Below are 20,708 nucleotides of genomic sequence, written 5' to 3'. Positions count from 1 at the left end.
GAACAGAGGAAGCAGAGAGTCGGAGATGTGTTCAGCTGATTAACTGTGGTGAGATACAGAAGAAGTGAGGACTGTGTTTGTGCACTCTGGATGGTGGTGACTGTGTGGGTACCTGCTCCCCAGGGCTGACAGACCTTCACCAAGAGGGAGAGGATGATCTCAGCAACCTCACAGGTGACCCTGCTTCGAGCAGGGGGTTAGACTAGAGACCTCCTGAGGTCCTTTGGGGCCTGAGTTATCCCATGGTCCTGTGTTTCCATGGCCCTTACATCTCTTGGCACAGATCTGCTGCACATAATGTGATGTTCCCGTGGTTCATCTGCACTAGGTCATTTTGCCAGAACAAGGCCAGGTGGTCCCTGCAATCTTTATTTATGTTGGGAGACTGAGAGAACTGGACCACCCAGAGGTCCTGTGCCAACCTCACTGCCTTCTGCCAGGGACAGGCAGGAGAGCAACTAGCTGAAACCCTTGGTGCCCACCTGAGTTCAGGGTGTGCCAACATTTCCTGGGGCCCCTGTGGCTCTGAATGCACACTGAGGGCCACACCAAGGTCCAGCAGAGGTTTTGGCCATTCTAGGGAATGGACTTGACCCCCAGCCCTGTGCCCTGAGGGCTAGGCCCAACCTTTTCTGCTATGGGTCTCCTCCGGGAGATCACCCTGCGTGCTCCATCACGAATCTGCTTCGTCCTGATGCCGTAGATCAGGGGGTTGAAAGCTGGTGGGATGAGGAGGTAGATATTAGCCAACAGGACCTGGACGTGGGGTGGGAGCTCCTGGTGGTAGCTCTCCATGTACATGGAGAGCAGCCCAGGGATGTAGAAGAGGGCCATGACGCAGAGGTGCGAGCCGCAGGTGCTAAAAGTCTTTTTGCGGGCTTGTGGGGAGGAGAGGCTGAGCACAGCTCGGAGGATGAGGGTGTAGGAGAGGGCAATGAGCAGCGAGTCGAAGCTGCCCACGTAGGTGGAGACGGAGAGGCTGTAGGTGTTGCTGAAGGTGGCGTCCCCGCAGGCCAGCTTGAGCACGGCCATGTGCTCACAGTACGAGTGGTCCACCACCCCAGGGCTGCAGAGGGGCAGGCGGCGGATCTGGAAGGTGAGGGGGCTCATGAAAACCACGGCCCTGAGCAAGGTAGCCAAGCCAAGGGCAGCCACGACGGGGCTGGTGAGGATGGACAAGTACCGCAGTGGATTGCAAATGGCCACGTAGCGGTCAAAGGCCATCGCCACCAGCAACCCTGACTCCATCACGGAGAAAGCGTGGACAAAGTACATCTGGGTAAGACAAGCATCCAGGCTGATGGCGGTGGAGCGAAACCAGAAGATGCTCAGCATTTTGGGGGTGATGGAGGTGGACATCACCAGGTCAATGACAGCCAGCATGGACAGGAAGAGGAACATGGGCAGGTGCAGGCTGGGATCAGCCTTTATCACGCACAGGAGGGTGCTGTTCCCAGCCAGGGTGATGAGATACATGATGCAGAAGGGGATGGAGATCCAGTGGTGCAGGTGCTGCAGCCCCGGGATGCCTGAAAGGTGCAGCTCCAACAGTGAGGTGTTGGTGGGACGCGAGTGGGACATGGTGGTCACTGCCGGAGCCCAGGCACACAAGGACAGCCATACCCTGGTCCATCCAGCCCCCGATCCTATGTCCAGCATCAAAAGCAGACCCTTAGGGAAGAATAGGAGAAAGGAAACATTCCATGACACTTCTCCTGCTGCTTTCCCAGCTTCCAACAATTTGAAGCTCAGGGACCTCCTGAACTGGATATGGTTTTTCTCCATTTTAATCAGCCCTGCACAGAAACCCATCGAATCTCTTCTGTGCAAAATCTTAGCACCCACACTGTCTTTTAGCAAGGACTTTCACAAACTAACAGCATCTTTCCCTTCCCTTCCCTTTCTCGAGCCTGACATTTGCTAGTGTCCTTTGAGGACCCATAGTTCCTCTGCCCCAGAAACCCATCTAATCTCTTTTGTGCAAAATCTTAGCACCCACGCTGTCTTTTAGCAAGGACTTTCACAAACTAACAGCATCTTTTGTGAAATAACCCCTTCCCTTTCTCCTGAGCCTGACATTTGCTAGTGTCCTTTGAGGACCCATAGTTCCTGTATCAAAACAGGCAGAGAAGAGTCAGTCAAATCCTTGTTATTCCTCCACATGCCACCAGGATTTGTGGAAGTCAACCTCAGACGATGGAAGTTCTGCAGGAAAAAATTTAACCCCTCCATCAGCACCGACATTTTAAATTCCCATCTTCATCTCCCATTGGTCTTGCTCTGTGTCTAGAAAGATGAAGCTGAAAAGGACTTTCTGGATGATAGAGCCGAGTGACGGTTTATCTTACCCAGGAAAAATGATAGTCACCATCCTAAGCATTTTTTATCATAGACTCATAGAATGGTTCAGGTTGGAAGGGACCTTAAAGACCATCCAGTGTCACCCCCTGCTCTGGGAAGCGACATCTCCCACCACACCAGGTTGCTCCAAGCCCCCTCCAACCTCCCCTTGAACCCCTCCAGGGATGGGGCAGCCACAGCTTCTCCACACAACCTGGGCCAGGCTCTCACCACCCTCACACCAAAGAAGTTCTTCCCCACATCTCATCTCCATCTCCCCTCTTTCAGGGTCAAACCCTTCCCCCTCCTCCTATGGATCCCCTCCCTCATCAAGAGTCCCTCCCCAGCTTTTCTGGAGCCTCTTCAGAGACTGGAAGGGAAATTTTGCTTTTATGCATCTGGGGGAAGACAGTTCCAACCTTTCAACCCTGCTCCATCAGCTGGGAAACTACTCCTGCTTTCCTCTCTTAGGGTGTTCCTGTCCAGTTTCTATCACCTCTGAAATTAAATCTGGTTACACTTTCCCCTCCCTGGTGTTTGTGTGTCTATAAAGCCACCCAACCCAGCCTGATGTTTGCTAAGCAAAACAGTCTCTGCTCCTCTGTCCCTTTTCACCAGACCAGGGCTCTCCTCCTAGTCTACAAGCAGTTTTCCTCTTTACACCATCCTTTAAAGCATCTTTCTTGGCCGTGTCTGGTTAGAGTCACACAGTTGAGGTCCCACAAATTTGAGGTCTCGGATGATGCACAACATTTTGCCCAAGACCACTCTTCCAAGAGCTCCACTTTATGTGTGGTTTCAATACCCCCACTCCTTTGAGGTCCCGTTGCCCACGTTACCTTCACCTGGGGAAGGAGAAGCATTGGGGTTTCTCTTTCCCAGGGATGCAGCCCCTCTCTCAGCCAGATTCATTGCTGCTTCCCAGTGGAACCTTGCAGGCAGAGTGTGACATGCCCAGAAAGCATCGTGTTAGCAAAGGTAGGTCTTCCCAGGCAAATCTGTTTGCTTTCTTGTCATTTATAAAACATGTTACCAGAATAAAGTTCCTCAGCAAATCATACTCTCAGAACTACTTGTTCAGTGGAACACCTTCAGGTAGGATGACCATGAAGGTCAGTGGTGAAGGACTTACCTGGAGGTCTGGAGACTGAAGTGAACTGGGGTAGGCACTTTATGGAAAACTAGAAGGAATTCAGAAATAAGGATTAAGCTTATCTGGAGAGCTGAGGGGACTTGCTCAGATGCAGAACAATCTGGACAAGAGCCTTGAAGCATGTCAAAGGCTACAGTGAAGTGGAAGAGAATAATTATCCTACATGTCCTTAGAAAGGCCAAGTCAGGGGTCTAAATCCCAGAAAGAGTAGAGGAAATTCAGTCTAGGGTTAAAGAAAATTTCTCTGATGATAAAGACAGCAATGCACTGATGAAGATGCTGGGAGGGCTGGAGCCCCTCTGCTGTGAGGACAAGCTGAGAGAGTTGGGGAGGTTCAGTCTGGAGAAGAGAAGGCTCCGAGGAGACCTTGGAGCCCCTTCCAGTCCCTAAAGGGGCTCCAGAAGACATGGAGAGGGACTCTTGATGAGGGAGAGGAGCCCTAGGAGGAGGGGGAAGGGTTTTAAGCTGAAAAAGTGGAGATTTAGGTGAGATACCAGGAGGAAATTCTTCACCCTGAGCGTGGTGAGAGCCTGGCCCAGGTTGGCCCGAGAAGCTGTGGCTGCCCCATCCCTGGAGGGGTTCAAGGGCAGGTTGGAGGGGGCTTGGAGCAACCTGCTCTGGTGGGAGGTGTCCCTGTCCAGGGCAGAGGGTATCACTGGATGGCCTTTAAGGTCCCTTCCAACACAAATCATTCCATGATTCTATGATTCTATGAAAATAGAGCTGCAGTGCCCAAGGGGACTGATGCTCCATTTTTGCAGAAGACCAAGCAGGACAGTAATCTGTTTGGGATGACCCTGGTACATCCACCTTGTACTGACAAGGCTGCCAGATTGGCTCAGGTTTTGTTCATACCTGTTCTGTAAAGACTTCTGACGGTGATCCAGGGGGTGACTGCAGAAACACCTTCAAATACCAAACGCAACACATATTCCCTCCCCACTCCCCCTGCCCACACATCCCCATCCCTGAAAGCAAGCAAACAGAATGGAGGAGAACAAAAGCTATGTGCCTGGGGATAAAGCCTACCCTTAAATTTATTCAGTTGCAAAGCAAACTCCCTGAGAGGACAACGTGCAAGCTGGGCTGAGAATTTTCTATTGTGAGAAGTTCTGTAAAGACTTCTGACGGTGATCCAGGGGGTGACTGCAGAAACACCTTCAAATACCAAACGCAACACATATTCCCTCCCCACTCCCCCTGCCCACACATCCCCATCCCTGAAAGCAAGCAAACAGAATGGAGGAGAACAAAAGCTATGTGCCTGGGGATAAAGCCTACCCTTAAATTTATTCAGTTGCAAAGCAAACTCCCTGAGAGGACAACGTGCAAGCTGGGCTGAGAATTTTCTATTGTGAGAAGCCAACGTTGTCTAAGATTTTTTTTAAAAACTCATAGTGCTTTTTTTTGGGGGGGCAGAGAATGTGGTCAAGAAGCGTGGGACCGGAGAGGGTCATGGGGTCTTTTCCAGACTCTTTTTATTTTTTAATTCTCATTTTTAATAGATATATATTTTTTAAGTTTATAAAGAAAAGAGTGCAGCAGCAAATCCTCTTGTGCTGCTTCTGTTTCAAAATCCCTGTGCCCATGGATGACCTACCTGACTCTTTGCTGCAGGTTTTTGTCCAGAGAAACCAGCCGGGGTACCCAACTCACCCAACCCCTCACCCAACTCACCCAGCCTTTGCTGCAGTGATGCTTCTCAGCCCTGCTCCCACCAGGTACGTCCCCTTCTTCTCTGACCCCAGCACCTTCCAGTTGAGGAAGCCTTCATAACTTTACTGAGAGGAATCCCTGGTGTGTCCATCTCATGGTTCAAGGAATGAGTCGATAACGCATGCCCGTGTGCGGCTGACTTGCTCATTTACTGACAAACCTCCTAATTCAGTGTGTTTGATTGAGAAGATGTTGTTGCCAAGTCAGGCAGGGCAGCACGTGCAGGGTTACATGGTCTCCAAAGAGGAGACCAAGTTTGCCAAAGTGCCAGAGCCCCAGGAGTAGGATCTCACAGGAGTTGGGAGGCAAGCAAAGACTTATGGAACACTAGAGCTTCTCAAAATCCCATTACGGGTGCCTCTATGCTTCAGGAAGAGACATGGCAACACAGAAAGTTAAGGAGTCTTATTAAAACATTGGGAAAAAAAATATTTGTAGAACAAACAACATTTTACAGCTGGTGTTTCTAACAAGAAAGGAACAAAACCTTAGGTGACACGGCAGGGGTTCAGTGTGATTTGTAGACCCTGTCCTCAAGCAAGCCAGGTTTTTGTGATTGCTGCAAGTGCTTCAGTAAGGTTTTAAGACAGGAATGGGAGGAAAACAAGATCTGTTTCTGCCAGATGAGTGGGCACGCATAAATGTGCATACAAACACCCCCCACTCCTCCCCCTCATAGCCAGGCACCACGATCAGGCAGCTGCTAAAAACTAGTAAGTGAAAAAGTGGAGAGTTACAGATTGGGTGGAAAAGGTACATGGGGAGGATGAATCCGTGAACAACATTTCATTCTGAAAGCGGTAACAGTCTTTTGTCAGGAGCTGAGATGAAGAGGACAATCATGAAGGGACACAGATCTGAGGATGGCCACAGATACAGATAAAATTAAACATGATTTATCTTTCCACTCCGAGCAGGAATGCAGAACTCACTTTCTAAAAATAATGCTTCCCCAATCAAATTTTCCGTGGTGCCTCCAGCTTTCAGGGTTTGGCCATGATGATGAAGGAGTCATCCCACTTTCCCAGTAGGCAGCTTTTTCAGCTTTTTCTTTGTTCCCCAAACATGCTGCCATTGTTTTCTAGTGCGAACCCTATTCTTTCTCCCTGGCATTGGCGATGGAGCTGGGGTCAGGACCTGGGCTGGATCCTTTTCTGCCAGAACATGCTCAGCAGCTGCTCCTGGATCAACTTGGTCCTCATCCCATAGATGAGTGGGTTGAGCATGGGAGGCACCAGCAGGTAGAGGTCAGCCATCAGGATGTGGAGGTGTGCAGGGATCCTCTGGCCCCAGTGTCGAGTGTAGGAGAAGAGACCAGGTGTGTAGAAGAGCAGGATGACACCCATGTGGGAGTCACAGGTGCTGTAGGACTGTGCATCTGGAGCACTGTGTGGAGTTCCGGGCTCCCTAGCTCAAGAAGGACAGGGAACTCCTGGAGAGGGTACAGCAGAGGGCTACAAAGATAATGAGGGGACCAGTATATGTCTCTTACGAGGAGAGGCTGAGGGACCTGGGTCTTTTAGTCTGGAGAAGAGAAGATTGAGGGGGGATTTGATCAACACCTATACATACTTGAAAGTGGGTGTCAGGAGGATGGGGATGGTCTTTTTTCAGTGATGCCCAGGGACAGGACAACAGGTAACGGGCACAAACTTGAAGTTCCATCTCAATATGAGGAGGAACTTCTTTCCTGTGAGGGTGGCAGACCCCTGGAAGACGCTGTCCAGGGAGGGTGTGGAGTGAGCATCCCACCTAGAGGGTCCCTGACTCCTGCACTAGGAAGGAAATTGAGTGTCACGGCCAAAATCACCTGAGGCTGCAGTGGTGGTGCCTTCCAGCCCTGACCCTCCCATGGAGGCTCTACCTCCTTATCTTCAAGTCTTTCCAAAAGAGAGAAGTCCTGTGAATTGTCCCTGGGGAACATGGAGGCTCTACCTCCTTATCTTCAAGTCTTTCCAAAAGAGAGAAGTCCTGTGAATTGTCCCTGTTTTACTGGGGAAAAAAAATGTCTCAGAAGGGTTAAATCATCCTGCTGGCAGTATGGGAATTAAACGCCTGTTTCTCAGGCACTTGTACCCTCTGTTTTCCCCAATATACCAAAGGGCAAGACTTCATCTCCTTGGCTCTCCAGACATTTGACTTCCTTGACCTCTGAATAGTTTCATCTCTCCTCAAACGGCTCCGAGTCCTTCCACGTGACACAAAACCACAGGCATTTCAGTCTGTTTCTGCTCATTGCTATTTGTCACGTGAGGCCAAAGACTTCAAAGCCAATATTGTGAAAACGCTGCCAAGACGATGTTATTTATAGTAGTTTATTGCGAAGGGGACTCTGTTTGCAGAGTCGTCAGCCACCTCGGCTATAAATTCAGGGAGGCAGAGCCCCAGCTGGCACAAGCCAGTCCAGCAGGAAACCTGTCTCGTGCCAGAATTATTTATCTGGAAAGGGCAAACACATCCAAGATCCTGCAATCCTGTGCCTGGGGTTAAAAAAAAAAAAAGCAAGTACTCCCTCCCCTCCTCTCTGTCAGAGGTAATTGATCTACAAATCCCATGTGGTGTTCTGGGCAGCGTCACCCATACTTCATCTCGTGTAATAAACCCGTCCAGATGGTTAATGCTGCCCAACAAGCATCAAACTTGGGTTTTACTGGATCCTTTTTGTATCTGTTCAGGGCTCTGCCAGTTCTGTTCCCAAGTCTAGTTTCTTGTGTCCACACAAACCCATGAAATACCAAGGAGGAAACCTCTTTATCTCAGTCTCTCTGACCAGCTCATTTGGATCACGCAAAGGGTTCCCAACTGCCCTTTGCTTTCATCCACGTTACGCCTGACCTCCTCTACACCTCACATGTCCTCCTCCTGACATGCCCTGCAGCCAGGGTGCTGGTGTGTGAGCCACCAAAGGTGCCTCCAGACCCCAAACACACACATGGGGACCAGGCATTAAGACACCTGACCTCCTCTACACCTCACATGTCCTCCTCCTGACATGCCCTGCAGCCAGGGTGCTGGTGTGCAAGCCACCAAAGGTGCCTCCGGACCCCAAACACACACATATGGACCAGGCATCAAGAGCCCCGAGAAGCTGTGGCTGCCCCATCCCTGGAGGGGTTCAAGGGCAGGTTGGAGGGGGTTTGGAGCAACCTGCTCTGGTGGGAGGTGTCCCTGCCCAGGGCAGGGGGGTTGAAACTCGATGAACTTTTAAGGTTCCTCCCAACCTAACCCATTCTATGTTTCTATGAAGAGCCACATCCCAACCCTTCACTGAGCATCACACCTGGAGGAGCTGCTCCTTCATCTCATCACTTCTAACCAAGCCCTACAAGGACCTCTCACTTCTACCACCAACCCCCAGGAATGTCTGCAGCTGCAGCCTACAATTGAAAGATGCATTAGGAAGATATTTCTGCGATTTTGGTTATTTTTGATTCGTAGATGCAAGAACAGGGATGGGAGCAGCACTTTCAGACTTGCTGCTGCTCAAGCGGAGCGGCACTCTCAGCTCTGGTGACACAATTCTGAGCAATTTCTTTGTGCTTCCTTGGCAGGAAAAGCTGATAGAGTTTTGTTTCATGCAATTAAGTAGTTCAACTTGTAAAGTGACAATTTTTGCTCGTTGCAGTAGTCAAAATTCAGAATATTTTCTAGAAGTGGGGGATATTACCAGGCACCTTGACCTACCCCATTAGATTTGTTGTTAACTTCTTGTAATTTATTTTTAAACAGTGAAACAGACTGAAATACCCTCAGGAATGAGATGCTCGGTATTGAACAAAGTGCAAAAAGAGCTGAAATCTTCATTTGCAAATGTGCTGGCAAAGCTTCCCTGACTTTGTGAGGGGTGAATAGATCCTGGTACCTGAAGCTGAGATTTTAACTCTTTCCTCACTTGTTTTTGTCAGCTCTGCCCCTCTGCCGTTAAGCAATAATCATTAAATTTACCAGATTTGGTGCACTTAACATTTTGCATCATTCCCAGACATTGTACGTCTGCCAGCCATGCAGTCTGAGCCTCTGAAAAACATTTAGTCAACTCCTTTTGCACCCACATGGTGATCTGACCATCCTAACAGACGCCCAGTGCTCCTAATTGGCATACGGCCCCAAAAAAAGTTCCCTTGAATTTGGGTTTTTAAGAGAGCTAGAGGAGTAACCCCCTCCACACACCCTCCCCAGCATAAGATATAAAGCAATCTCTGATAGATACATGCACCACCTGATCTCCCATTGCAGAAGCTTTCCCCAAATCACCCGTTTCAGAGCATTTTACAAGTGCCAAGCTTGTACCTCACTGGAGCTCATGACTTCTGTCCTTTCCATCAAGGAGAACAAATTATTACCTTCCTTGCAGTGTTTGCCATCCTCTTCAGGCTTGTGCAAGCAGAAAGGACAGGACTAGAGCTATGACCAAGCAATCACAGATCTTCACAGATGACTGGGTTACCAGACGTTACACCTACGAGTCTGCAGCTGGTTTGAAGTTGATTTAACCAAGGAACAGCTCACAGCCAAGCAATTAACACCGCTGTAATTAACCTATTCAAGGAAGCATGAGCCTCCATGTCTATGAGTAGCTGTTGTCTACCATAATATTCACTTAATGTGGGATATCTGGCAGCAATGAAGTGGCTCATTAACTCAACTAGAGACAAAGTCCACTTAGATGTATTGGCATATCTGCACAGAAGCTTTTCTGGAAAGATTGTTTTATATTTGCTTCAATTTGACTAAGATTTGAACTTGGCTCAGAGCTTGGCACTGTGCTTAAAAACGCTGGCATGAAACCAGATTAAATAATAAAAAAAAATTAGTCTGCCCAGCTCACCTGGATGATTTGGATGCAGCCCTGTCTGTACCTACATCACCTTCAAATACTGCTTCTCCCTCACACAACCAGGCAACTCCTCACCCTCAGGACCAAAAGGTACCTGCATGGAGATATTTATTCGCCTTGAGGAACCTGATCACCCTCATCACTCACTGCTGGGACCTCAGAGACACTAATCACCACAAAGGAGAAACTGCTGCCTGGGAACAGCCAGGAATAAAAATGGTTTTTAAACAAATTCACTCCTCTCTCCCACAGCATCTCAGCACTAAGCTGTGCCAAACAGACCTTTGGTCCACACAGTGGGAAGATTTTATCTCTGGGTGGGCAAATATCCCTCTGGGCATGACTATATCTTCTCCTGTGGTGCATGTGTCCTTCAGGCTTAATCCTACCACTGTAAAACTGCTTCTGGATTTGGATCCAGTGTCACTACACTCCCAGGAGTGTAGTGAGAGAGCACAAGAGAGCGGCCTGGACCCTTCAGGCTGAGAGGCAGGAGGTGGGGGAAGCCCACCCAGCCAGGACAAGACCTCTGGTAGAGCTAGAGAAGAAATCTTGGGGAATGCTGGGCACTTGGAGTGGTTGGATGGGCCTCCCAGAGGTGGTGGCAGTGATTAATTGCTTGGGTTTTGTAAAAGGAGACAGGGAAAGTCTGCTGGGACTCTGGCCAAGAGAAACAGCTTGGTGAGAAGATAAATCACTGCCCTGCCTCCCTTCTTCTGCAGTGAGGGTTTCCTCCAGTTCTGAGAGGCAAGAGTTAATCTTGGTCTTCTGGAGTTGAAGGTGAGAGAGGAAGAATGACACAAGATTGCCCACTGATTTCTGAAACGTCCCAGGAGACTGCAGGGCAGCTCCTGAAGTCTGCTGGTAGGTCCTTGGAGAAGAGGAGCTGTTGCTTACTAACAGCTTGGTCAGGAATCTGGTGAGTCATCCTGGGGAGTCTGGAGTAGGAGTTGTATGAGGGGGGAGGAAAGAGAGGGTCTGAACCTAGCCCTGATGTAGGTCCTGATCTGTTGTGGGATGGAAACCCAGCTTGAATTCTGATGATGTATGATTTTTTTTTAGTTTAATCTGGGAACTCATAGGAGCGCCTGTCCTGGGTCAAACCAGGAGTTCTCCCCACCTGAGATCCTCTCTCCAGCTGTGGCTGTGCCTCTGCACAGCTGGCAGAGCCCCCCAGAACAACCTTCAGGGAGTCCTGGAGAATCAGCTTCTCCCTCCTCCACCAGCTCCAGCGAAGGAGAGACGTCTTCAATCAAATAAGCACCAAAGAATTTAATATCTGAACAATGGTGATTATGCTTTTGTCTTGATATCACTTCACACATTTTTGATAAACTCTACAGAGTGACCTTGCCAAGATTTAGTAAAAAGCAGAATTAAAAAATCAACTTTAGAAGCTATAAGGAGTTGCAGGGAAAATGGCACAATCTGGGTATGTTTTGCGAAGTTTAATGATTCTTTCTATTATGTTTTATTGAAAAGAGATGCTTTTAGGTGTAGTTTGCAAAGGACACCTCTCAATATCAGACTTTCTGCTTCCAACAAGATGACTTCATCCAGGGTTTTCTTGACTGGGATCCCTGGGCTGGAAGATACGACCCCTCGATTTCCACCTCATTCAGCACAGTGTTCACCAAAGCCCTCCTTGGGAACAACACCCTCTTGTATGTGGTGAAGAAGGAGCCATCTCTCCACAAGCCCATGTTTTACTCCCTCTCCATGCTGGCTGTCATTGACTCGGTGCTGTCCCTGACCAACATGGCCAAAATGCTGAGCATCTTCTGGAGATCACCCAGGAGATTACCTTGGGTGCCTGCCTTTTGCATATGTTTTTCTTGATACTTTCTCAGTCACGGAGTTGGTGGAGCTGCTGACTATGGCTTTCATGAAGTATGTTGCCACCTGCAACCTACTGAGCCACATGATCCATCCATCCTGACCATCTCCCTGGTAGTCAAGAATGGGCTTCTGGTTCTAACCTGGGCAAGCTGGGCTCATGTTGCCTCTGCCTTTTCTCCTCAATCATGGTTCTCTTCATTGTGTGGTTGGATCTGTTCATTGGGCTCTCCTGCCTCAGGATCTTGAGGACTGTATTAAGTCTGGCTTTGAAAGAGGACAGACTGAAGGTATTTGGGAGCTGCTTTTCCCGCATTTGCATCATCCTCGTCTTCTACACTCCTGTAGTTCCCTCACCAGTCATCCACAGGTTTGGTTGCCATGTTGCCTCCCACATGCACATCTTGATGGCTAATTTCTACCTCCCTTTCCCTCCCACGGTCCATGCTATCAAAATCATAAAGATCCATGACCTGGATTTTTGCTGGATTTGAAGAGGTCATTGCATTTTTCTCTCAAGAGAATCAAAATTCTCACACATCCCTTCTACAGGAGGTTGTTCAGAGATTCACACGACTGCACATACAAATTGCAGCCCATGATGGGCCACAGAAATTAACCCTGGACACATCACTCTACAACAAGTGTGTGATCCACTTTAAACAACTCCCACCTCTTCTCCTGAATCTTTCCAGGTTTTAGGACTTGGAAATTGTGAGAGGATTGTACGTATGTGCTGAAAATGGGAGCACTTCGGCTCATCGCTGCCTGCAGGAAGCAGCAAAGCCTGCTTGGAGAGCTGAGGAGGGTGCTAAATCCAGAGGTCAGCCTGTGCAAAACTCCAAAATTTTCAGGGTATTCAGCTTTGACGTCACCAGGCTGAGGGTGAGCTGGAGGTAAATAACATTCTTGTTTGAGCTCCACAGGCTGCATTTCTTCTCTCTAAGGAGATGAGCCGACGGCCTGTGGGTCATCTCCAAAGAGTTCTTGCTGCTGGACCACCTAACTAGGGTGGGTGGGGGAGAGTAAGGTTAGACCTGATACATCCACCTTATCCCCCTCCGCCAATAGCAGAGGCAGAGCTCTGTCCCCTTCCCCCACCCCTGTTTGCACTGAGGGGTTGGGGTCCAGCTCCCAGGGCCATGGGGAGGAGCACAGACACCCCCGAACACTGATTTTTTGAGCTGTCTTTTCAGTTGTGGTTGTCCTCAAATGACTTAGATGCAATTTCTGTTGCCTGAGTTATTTATTGATGCGCCAAGCTCCTGTAAATCTGATTCATAGATCTGTGCTGCAAACAGAGCACACAAAATAAGAATGAAATCCATAATATTTCTACTGAATTGATGTGTCTACTTCCTATATTTTCTCCAAGTCTTAGAGTAAGAAATGTGTTTTTCTACATATCTGGCATGTTTATAAATCTGGACTATCACCAAAGGAGACTCCTGCTCACAGTGTCTAATGAATTTATGTGCCACAAAAACAAATTTTGGCCTGTTTTACCAGTATTTCTGTAGATGTTGCAAGCCCTGACCGAGCTTTGGCAGTTGCAGCCCAGCAGGTAAGAACTCCCCAGGTCCAGCAAGCACATGTTGTACATGGTGGCTCATCACCACGCTGCCATGAGGGTCACCAGGTCATTTGGGGTCTCTGTTTGCTTCACCCAGGCTGTCCTCAGCAGTTCCTCTTCCCCTGATCAGAGACCTAGGGTAGGACAGGCTGAGAGAGTGAGACCTCAGAACCCCTTCCAGTCCCTCAAGGGGCTCCAGGAAAGCTGGGGAGGGACTCTTGATGAGGGAGGGGAGCCCTAGGAGGAGGGGGAAGGATTTTAAAAGAAAAGAAGGAAGATTTACATGAGATGTGGGGAAGAACTTGTTTGGTGTGAGGGTGGTGAGAGCCTGGCCCAGGTTGCCCCAGAGAAGCTGTGGCTGCCCCATCCCTGGAGGGGTTCAAGGCCAGGTTGGAGGGGGCTTGGAGCAACCTGCTCTGGTGGGAGGTGTCCCTGCCCAGGGCAGGGGGTGGCACTGGATGGTCTTTAAGGTCCCTTCCAACCCAAACCTTTTTATGATTCTATGTGAATTGGGATATTATGAAACTTTTTATGAAATGACTATATCGGAGAACTTTGTAATGCTTCATAGTTACAAATGAGACAGTAAAATTCAATATATTTTCATTAAAACTGAGGTACTCTGGCAAAACACAGCCATGGTTTTGGGTAGAAAATGTTTTGCTATGAGCTGTCCATTCCCACTCAGAAATAGGCATCCTGGAGTTATGACTAATGACTCCTTGAAAGTATCAGAGTGGTACCCAGTGACTTCTTCACCCCAGACTCCTCTCATTTCCTTCTCATCAGCGCAGGTTTCACTCAGTCCCCTCAGCAAGGGGTGGGTCAGGGTCAGTGCATCCCAGTTTCCTTTCGTTCTTGCTTGTCTTCAGTTCTCCAGCATCATCTGACCCACAGGCTGCTGTCCCTTTGGGGGTGTACCTGTTCCATTGTGGGTCCTTCATGGACTGCAACCCCTTTAGGGTCTACCTGTCATGGGCTTCTTCATTGGTGCAGTCCCTTCGGGGCTTTGCCTGCTCTGGTGTGGGTCCTCCACAGCCCACAGTCCCTTCAGTGGGAGTGTTTCTACCACCATGGAGCACCTCTACTGTTCTGACCCTGATGTTCACCTTGCTCTATCTCACTCTTTTTGCTCACTCCTCTTTCAGTCTGACATTTTCTGCCCTTTCTTAAATGTATTTCCACAAAGACACCACAAAATCCCCTGGGGTTGGCTCCCAGCTTTGGTGCATGATGGGTCTCATACTGATGCAGATGGAACCATCAAAACCCACCTGGACGCGTTCCTGTCCAACCTGCTCTGTATGACCCTGCTTTGGCAGGGGGTTGGACTAGATGATCTTCAAAGGTCTCTTCCAGCCCCTATGATTCTGTGATCTGTGTCTGGCACAGGGCAGCCCTGAACCCCCCTCCTGGCCTCCCCTGAAACCTCCCTTCACCTTCCCTTACGCCCTGAACCTCCCAACCCAGACCATACCACCTACCTTCAGTGCTCCTCCCCACAAATGTCTTGAGCTGCTATTTACAAGTATTGGTTTGCTTTGTGCTGTGTGGATAATGAATTAGTTCGTTCCTAATTCAGGAAATGAAGCTCTTCATCAGATCGGTGCTAGAAATTTCTGCTTCCACAAAGTGGTGTTTATCTATTCCTTCCAAAGGTAATTTTCTAAATTACGGAAAGGGAATAAATGCAAGAAGAAGAAGACAGAGTGAAAAAACTTAATAGCAGATAAAGACATTTTGTAGTGTCTGTCTGTCTGTCTCCCTGCCTTTTGGGGATGCACAGCAAGGAAAGGAACAAGTTCCAGCTAAATGTTAACTCCTGAAGGACTCTGCATCCATAAAGCCATCAACCTGCTGAGTTGGGTGGCCTTTCATTCCAGTACTAGTGCTTGTTGAACAAAGTATGGTTGCTCTACAATTTGCAGCCATAAATTACTGTTATTGGTGTCGTGGCAGTGAGTGAGAGCCTGCCAAGGGCTGAGGTAGCGTGCGATGGAGTCAAAGCAGAGGAGCACGTTCCCCATCCCCAGAGCTGCCAATCCAAGTCAAGGAAAGTCAAGAGCTGGGTGAGGTTCAATGGGCAGTTCTGTCACTGGAAATTTTCATTAAAATCAGGATCCTCCTCATTATCTGCTTGGTCCTTTTTAGTTTGGAGAAGAGAAGACTGAGGGAGCATCTCATCAATGCTTATAAATACTTAAGGTGTGGGTGTCAGGACGATGGGGCCAGTCTCTTCTCAGTGGTGCTCGGGGACAGGACAAAAGGTAACGGGCACAAACTGGAACATAAGAAGTTCTATCTCAACATGAGGAGGAACTTCTTTATTGTGAGGGTGGCAGAGCCCTGGAAGAGGCTGCTCAAAGAGGGTGTGGAGTCTCCTTCTCTGGAGACATTCAAACCCCCCCCGGACATGTTCCTGTGGGACCTGCTCTGGGTGACCCTGCTCTGGCAGGGATTTGGGGGGGTCCCCACAGCCATGGACAAAGGGAACATCACACCACCCACCATCTCTGTACCTCACCACCCACCCTCTCTACATTTATCACAGAATCAAAAAAGATCTCAAAATAAAGTTTCTGATTATGAATCCATTGCCTGGTTCTTTTGGTTTGTGCTTTTTTTTGGGAACTTTTGGGGAATTTTTCTTATTATCCTTGTTTCCTTGCATTGTTTCCTTGTATTTAGTCTGTCTGCCTGTCTACCTATCTATCTATCCATCTAAATGTGATACAGACACATAAAAACATATATATATAAAGTGTACCTATCTATAAACTGGGGAGCTGCACGGAGGCACTGGGGGATGGAAGGCACCAGGGCTGGGTCTCCTTGCTTTCCAGAAAGCAAAAGTTTCTCAGAGCAGGGCAAAACTGAGGGATTTTCTGAATACACTTTTTTTGCTTTTTTTTTTTTTTAATTTTTTTACAGCCAGTGCCCCAAAGCTGCCTTCACTCCCATTTCTGCACTCTGCCATTTTTTTCAGAGAAGAGAGGAAAAACCTACTTGCACACAGTTCTGTAGTGCTCACACTCCCTGAAGAGCAAAGAAATCAGCTGTGGCTCCTCGGGTGAGACCCGTGGGAGTCACCCCAGTCTCTGGCTCATTTAATGAGTCTCTGGCTCATTAAATACATCGTTCCAGCTCTTGGCCCAGTGCTGCCAGCAGCAGTGTGCACAGCCAGGGCTGGTCCTGGTCCCCAGTCCCTGTCCTCTGCTGTCACCCAGGGTAAGTACAAGGTGGGCTGCCTGAAGATGACAGGACAGAGATGTTCTTCCCCTACAAGGACAATTTGCTTGAGGGCTTGCATCAAAACAAGAATTTACAGAAGTCTTTGACAGAAACAACAAACCAGCATGTTAGAAAAGTACTAAGATGCCAAATTGCTTTGCTAAATATTAATTTCCATCTGATATGTGCAGATGGGCTTGTAGAGAGGGGGCCTACAAGAAAGCTGGGGAGGGACTCTTGATGAGGGAGGGGAGCCCTAGGAGGAAGGGGAAGGGTTTGACCCTGAAAGAGGGGAGATTGAGGTGAGATGTGGGGAAGAACTCCTTTGCTGTGAGGGTGGTGAGAGCCTGGCCCAGGTTGCGTGGAGAAGCTGTGGCTGCCCCATCCCTGGAGGGGTTCAAGGGGAGGTTGGAGGGGGCTTGGAGCAACCTGGGCTGGTGGGAGGTGTCCCTGCCCAGGGCAGGGGGTGGCACTGGGGGGGGGCTTTAAGGTCCCTTCCCACCCTCTGTGATTCTGTGAGATGAAAATTCACCCTAAAAATTCATCTTGACCAAGAATTTAAAAATGTCCTCAGTATCTCAAGTGGTACATGACTCGGACATATAAGTTTATTTCTGCACTGATTTTGCTCCCTGCAGGAACAAAGTAGGGTCTTCAACCCCTTGGCTTTAGGTTCTTTAGGTTCTATACACCCTCCATTACCTTTTACACCGTCCCAGTTCTCTTGTCCCACCATCTCTCAGACCTGACCCTTTCGCTTTGTGAAAACGTGAATATTTTATTTTTCCTGATAGCAGATGAGGTCTCAGGGTGTGTGTGTGTGTTCGAGCAGACATACTCTGGGATAAATCTCAATCAATTTGCACTCCTCAGTTATGCAAATCACATTCATCTCCAGCTGAATAGAGACATGGACCTTTTCTCTGGTCAGCCCTGGCAAGAGGCCAGGATGTGCTACTGGGACCACTGGTGGTGCTTTTTAGATGTGCTAAATTTAACTGCATTTTGCAGAGAAGCCCGTTGGGAATGTTTCTCTGAAAATCTCCCCGGCTTGCCCCAAGCCTCCCGTTGCTGAGCATCGTGGCTGATGGCTTGTGCTCCTGGGCTAGTGAAGCTGGCAGCTTCCAGAGCGCTTAAATGGAGACCTGGTGTTTGCTGTTGGGTTTTCTAATGGCCTTGGGCAGACAAAACACCACTTCAGGCTCTCGGCCTTATTTGAGCCTCTGAATTTCTTCCTTTCCATTTAACCTTTTTGGCAGCTGTAAAGTAAAAATCCATTTTCCTTCCATCTGGGTTAGTTCGGTTAATTGACCTGCAGGTTGAGCTGATATACATTTTGGTGTACTTAAACAAAAAAAAAAAAAAAAAAAAGGGAAGAAATCAATACAGAGTCACGTACAATGGGGGTACTTCTCATCTCAGAGTGAGATGTTATCTCTTGTGGTCTGACCACATTTGGTTCAGCACAAACATTGACCTTTCTCTGTCTTCATCTCTCTCCTCCTCCATCCCCGCTTCCCTCTTCTGTCCTGGTGCTTCAGCCTTGGTGGGACTAGCATGGCCAAGGATGCTCCTCCTGCTGCTGTGAGGAGCAGCCAACCCCATGCACAGAGCTGGCCTCCAGGTCTCTATTCCACCGCTCCTCCTTCCCCAGGCAGGAACACCATGGCCCCAGGCTCTTGTCCTGCCTCATGCTGCTGAGAAGCTTTCAGGCACCTCCCAAAGGACTGAGCACCAAATGTCCTAAAACCCTGGGTAAATAAATGCTGGGGACAACAACTAGGGGGGTCTAAATGGTCACTGCTCTTTCCTCATTATCTGCTGCTGTGCAAAGTCCAGACAGTGACCCTGGGGCTGGTCCACTGTGGGTTTTCATAGAATCATAGAATGGTTTGGGTGGGAAGGGACCTTAAAGACCATCCAGTGTCACCCCCTGCCCTGGGCAGGGACACCTCCCACCACACCATGTTGCTCCAAGCCCCCTCCAACCTGGCCTTGAACCCCTCCAGGGATGGGGCAGCCACAGCTTCTCAGGGGACCCTGTTCCAGTGTCTCACCACCCTCACACCAAACAAGTTCTTCCCCACATCTCATCTCCATCTCCCCGCTTTCAGGGTCAAACCCTTCCCTCTCATCCTGTCATCATTATTCCTTGGTTGAGGTGACGGATATGCATGAGGGCAACTACACGGGGGTTTCTCAGATCTCAGGAGCTACCGTCGTATCTGGGATGTGTGTGGTCTCATAACAGGGCTTTTATTCCAAGACACCATTCTTTCCAGACCCTCGGACCATCAATGCATGAGATGTCATCTTCCAATAGGACTGGGTCCAGTCCCCTGACCTTCATCCTCACCGGCATTCCCGGTCTGCTGACAAGCAGCTACTGGATGGCATTGCCTCTCTGCTGCCTGTACCTCCTCATGCTCCTGGGGAACTGCACCTTGCTCTGGATGATAAAGACAGACCACAGCCTCCACACGCCGATGTACTATTTCCTCTCCATGCTGGCTGTGGCAGACCTGGGCTTGTCTCTCTCTACCCTGCCCACCATGCTGGCCGTTTTCTGGTTCGAGTCCACCTCCCTCCGTTTTGAGGCATGCATTGTCCAGATGTACTTCATCCATTCCTTCTCTGCCATCGAGTCTGGGGTCCTGGTGGCCATGGCTTTTGACCGCTTCGTTGCTATTTGCTACCCTTTGCGCTACACCTCTGTCCTGACGAGCTCCCTGATAATGAAGGCAGCGGGGGTGATCTTCATGCGGGGCATCTGCGTGGTGCTGCCTGTTGCTGTCCTTATTAAGAAGATGCCTTTTTGCAGGTCCCGTGTCCTGTCTCACTCCTTCTGTCTGCACCAGGACATGCTGAGGCTGGTTTGTGGGGATATCAAGATTAACAGCTTGTATGGGCTGACCGCGGTGATACTCACCAAGGGGCTGGACTCCCTGACCATCCTCCTGTCCTACACGATGATCCTCAGGACCATCCTGACCATCGTCTCCCAGGAGACACAATCCAAAACCTTCAGCACCTGCATCTCCCACCTCTGTGCTGTCCTGATCTTCTACATCCCCCTCATTAGCTTGTCCATCATCCATAGGTTTGGGAAGCACCTGCCCCCCCTGACTCACACGCTCCTGGCTGATGCCTACCTCCTGGTGCCCCCTGTCCTCAACCCACTTGTTTACAGCTGGAAAACCAAGCAGATCCGCAAGCGGATCCTGGTCCTGCTCTGTCGGAGAGGTCCCCAGCAGCAGGTCTAGTGCCAGAGTGGCAAAGCCCTAGAGCCAGTCTCTTCCTTCCTTCCTTCTCTAGGCTGGTTGTTCATGGGCAATACCATGCCCTGGAGAAAATCACTCATGCTCCTTCATTTCCCAGAAGAAACCTGTCACGTCTTCTGCAATACAGTCCTTTTCCTCCCTATGAAGGAATGGATCATGGCAATTCATATTATTCCCCATCCCTGGAGGGGTTTAAGGCCAGGTTGTACAGGACTTGGAGCAACCTAGTCTGGTGGGAGGTGTCGCTGCCCAGGGCAGGGGTTTGGAACTTGATGATCTTTAAGGTCCCTTCCAATCCAAACCATTCTATACTTCTATGATTTTGGGATGTCCCACTTCTCAGAACGTCTGCAGGAGGGCAGAGCTGGTTGTGGCCAAGTGAATAAGGTGTCCTCCCTGCAGGTGGGGATAGAGAAGACTGCTGGGAGCAGGCTTCTGTCAAGGCTTTCACTGCTCGCAGCAGCTTGGGTCTCTGATGAAATTCAAACAGTGTTGTCAGACTTGTGTTTTTAATTACAACATCCACGTATCGGTTCCCTTATATGAAACTGTCAGTCCCCAGAGTTATGTCATCACATCAGACCCCTCCACTTTCATTATGCAAATGATGTGACTCACATCTTTACAGGCATGGAGCTAACGGCCCGTGGACTGTAACCCCAGGACACAGACCCAGAAAGCTGAGTCCGGTCTCAGGGTCTGCAAGGGGGAACGAATGGTTTTTACCATCCCATGATGTCA

General features: G+C 49.2%; 3 protein-coding genes across 3 annotated transcripts; 2 read left to right on the top strand and 1 right to left on the bottom strand.

The window, feature by feature from the left end:
- Positions 1-556: 556 nt before the first annotated feature.
- On the bottom strand, positions 557-9,213 carry LOC106894965 (olfactory receptor 52K2-like). The gene is made up of 2 exons (XM_014954021.1): positions 9,201-9,213; positions 557-1,589 (listed from the first exon to the last, which is right to left on the bottom strand). The coding sequence occupies exons 1-2, from the start codon at positions 9,211-9,213 to the stop codon at positions 577-579; spliced, it is 1,026 nt and encodes a 341-aa protein (XP_014809507.1). The 3' UTR covers positions 557-576.
- A 402-nt stretch (positions 9,214-9,615) lies between these two features.
- Positions 9,616-12,376, top strand: LOC106894959 (olfactory receptor 52M1-like). Its single transcript, XM_014954015.1, has 3 exons — positions 9,616-9,685; positions 11,674-11,855; positions 12,035-12,376. The coding sequence occupies exons 1-3, from the start codon at positions 9,616-9,618 to the stop codon at positions 12,374-12,376; spliced, it is 594 nt and encodes a 197-aa protein (XP_014809501.1).
- A 6,616-nt stretch (positions 12,377-18,992) lies between these two features.
- Positions 18,993-19,949, top strand: LOC106894958 (olfactory receptor 51H1-like). Its single transcript, XM_014954013.1, has one exon. The coding sequence runs from the start codon at positions 18,993-18,995 to the stop codon at positions 19,947-19,949; it is 957 nt and encodes a 318-aa protein (XP_014809499.1).
- Positions 19,950-20,708: the final 759 nt, after the last annotated feature.

Source organism: Calidris pugnax, unplaced genomic scaffold (genome assembly GCF_001431845.1).
Source record: "Calidris pugnax isolate Ruff unplaced genomic scaffold, ASM143184v1 scaffold234, whole genome shotgun sequence".
NCBI lineage: Eukaryota > Metazoa > Chordata > Aves > Charadriiformes > Scolopacidae > Calidris > Calidris pugnax.
This window is presented reverse-complemented; position numbering and strand designations above follow the sequence as displayed.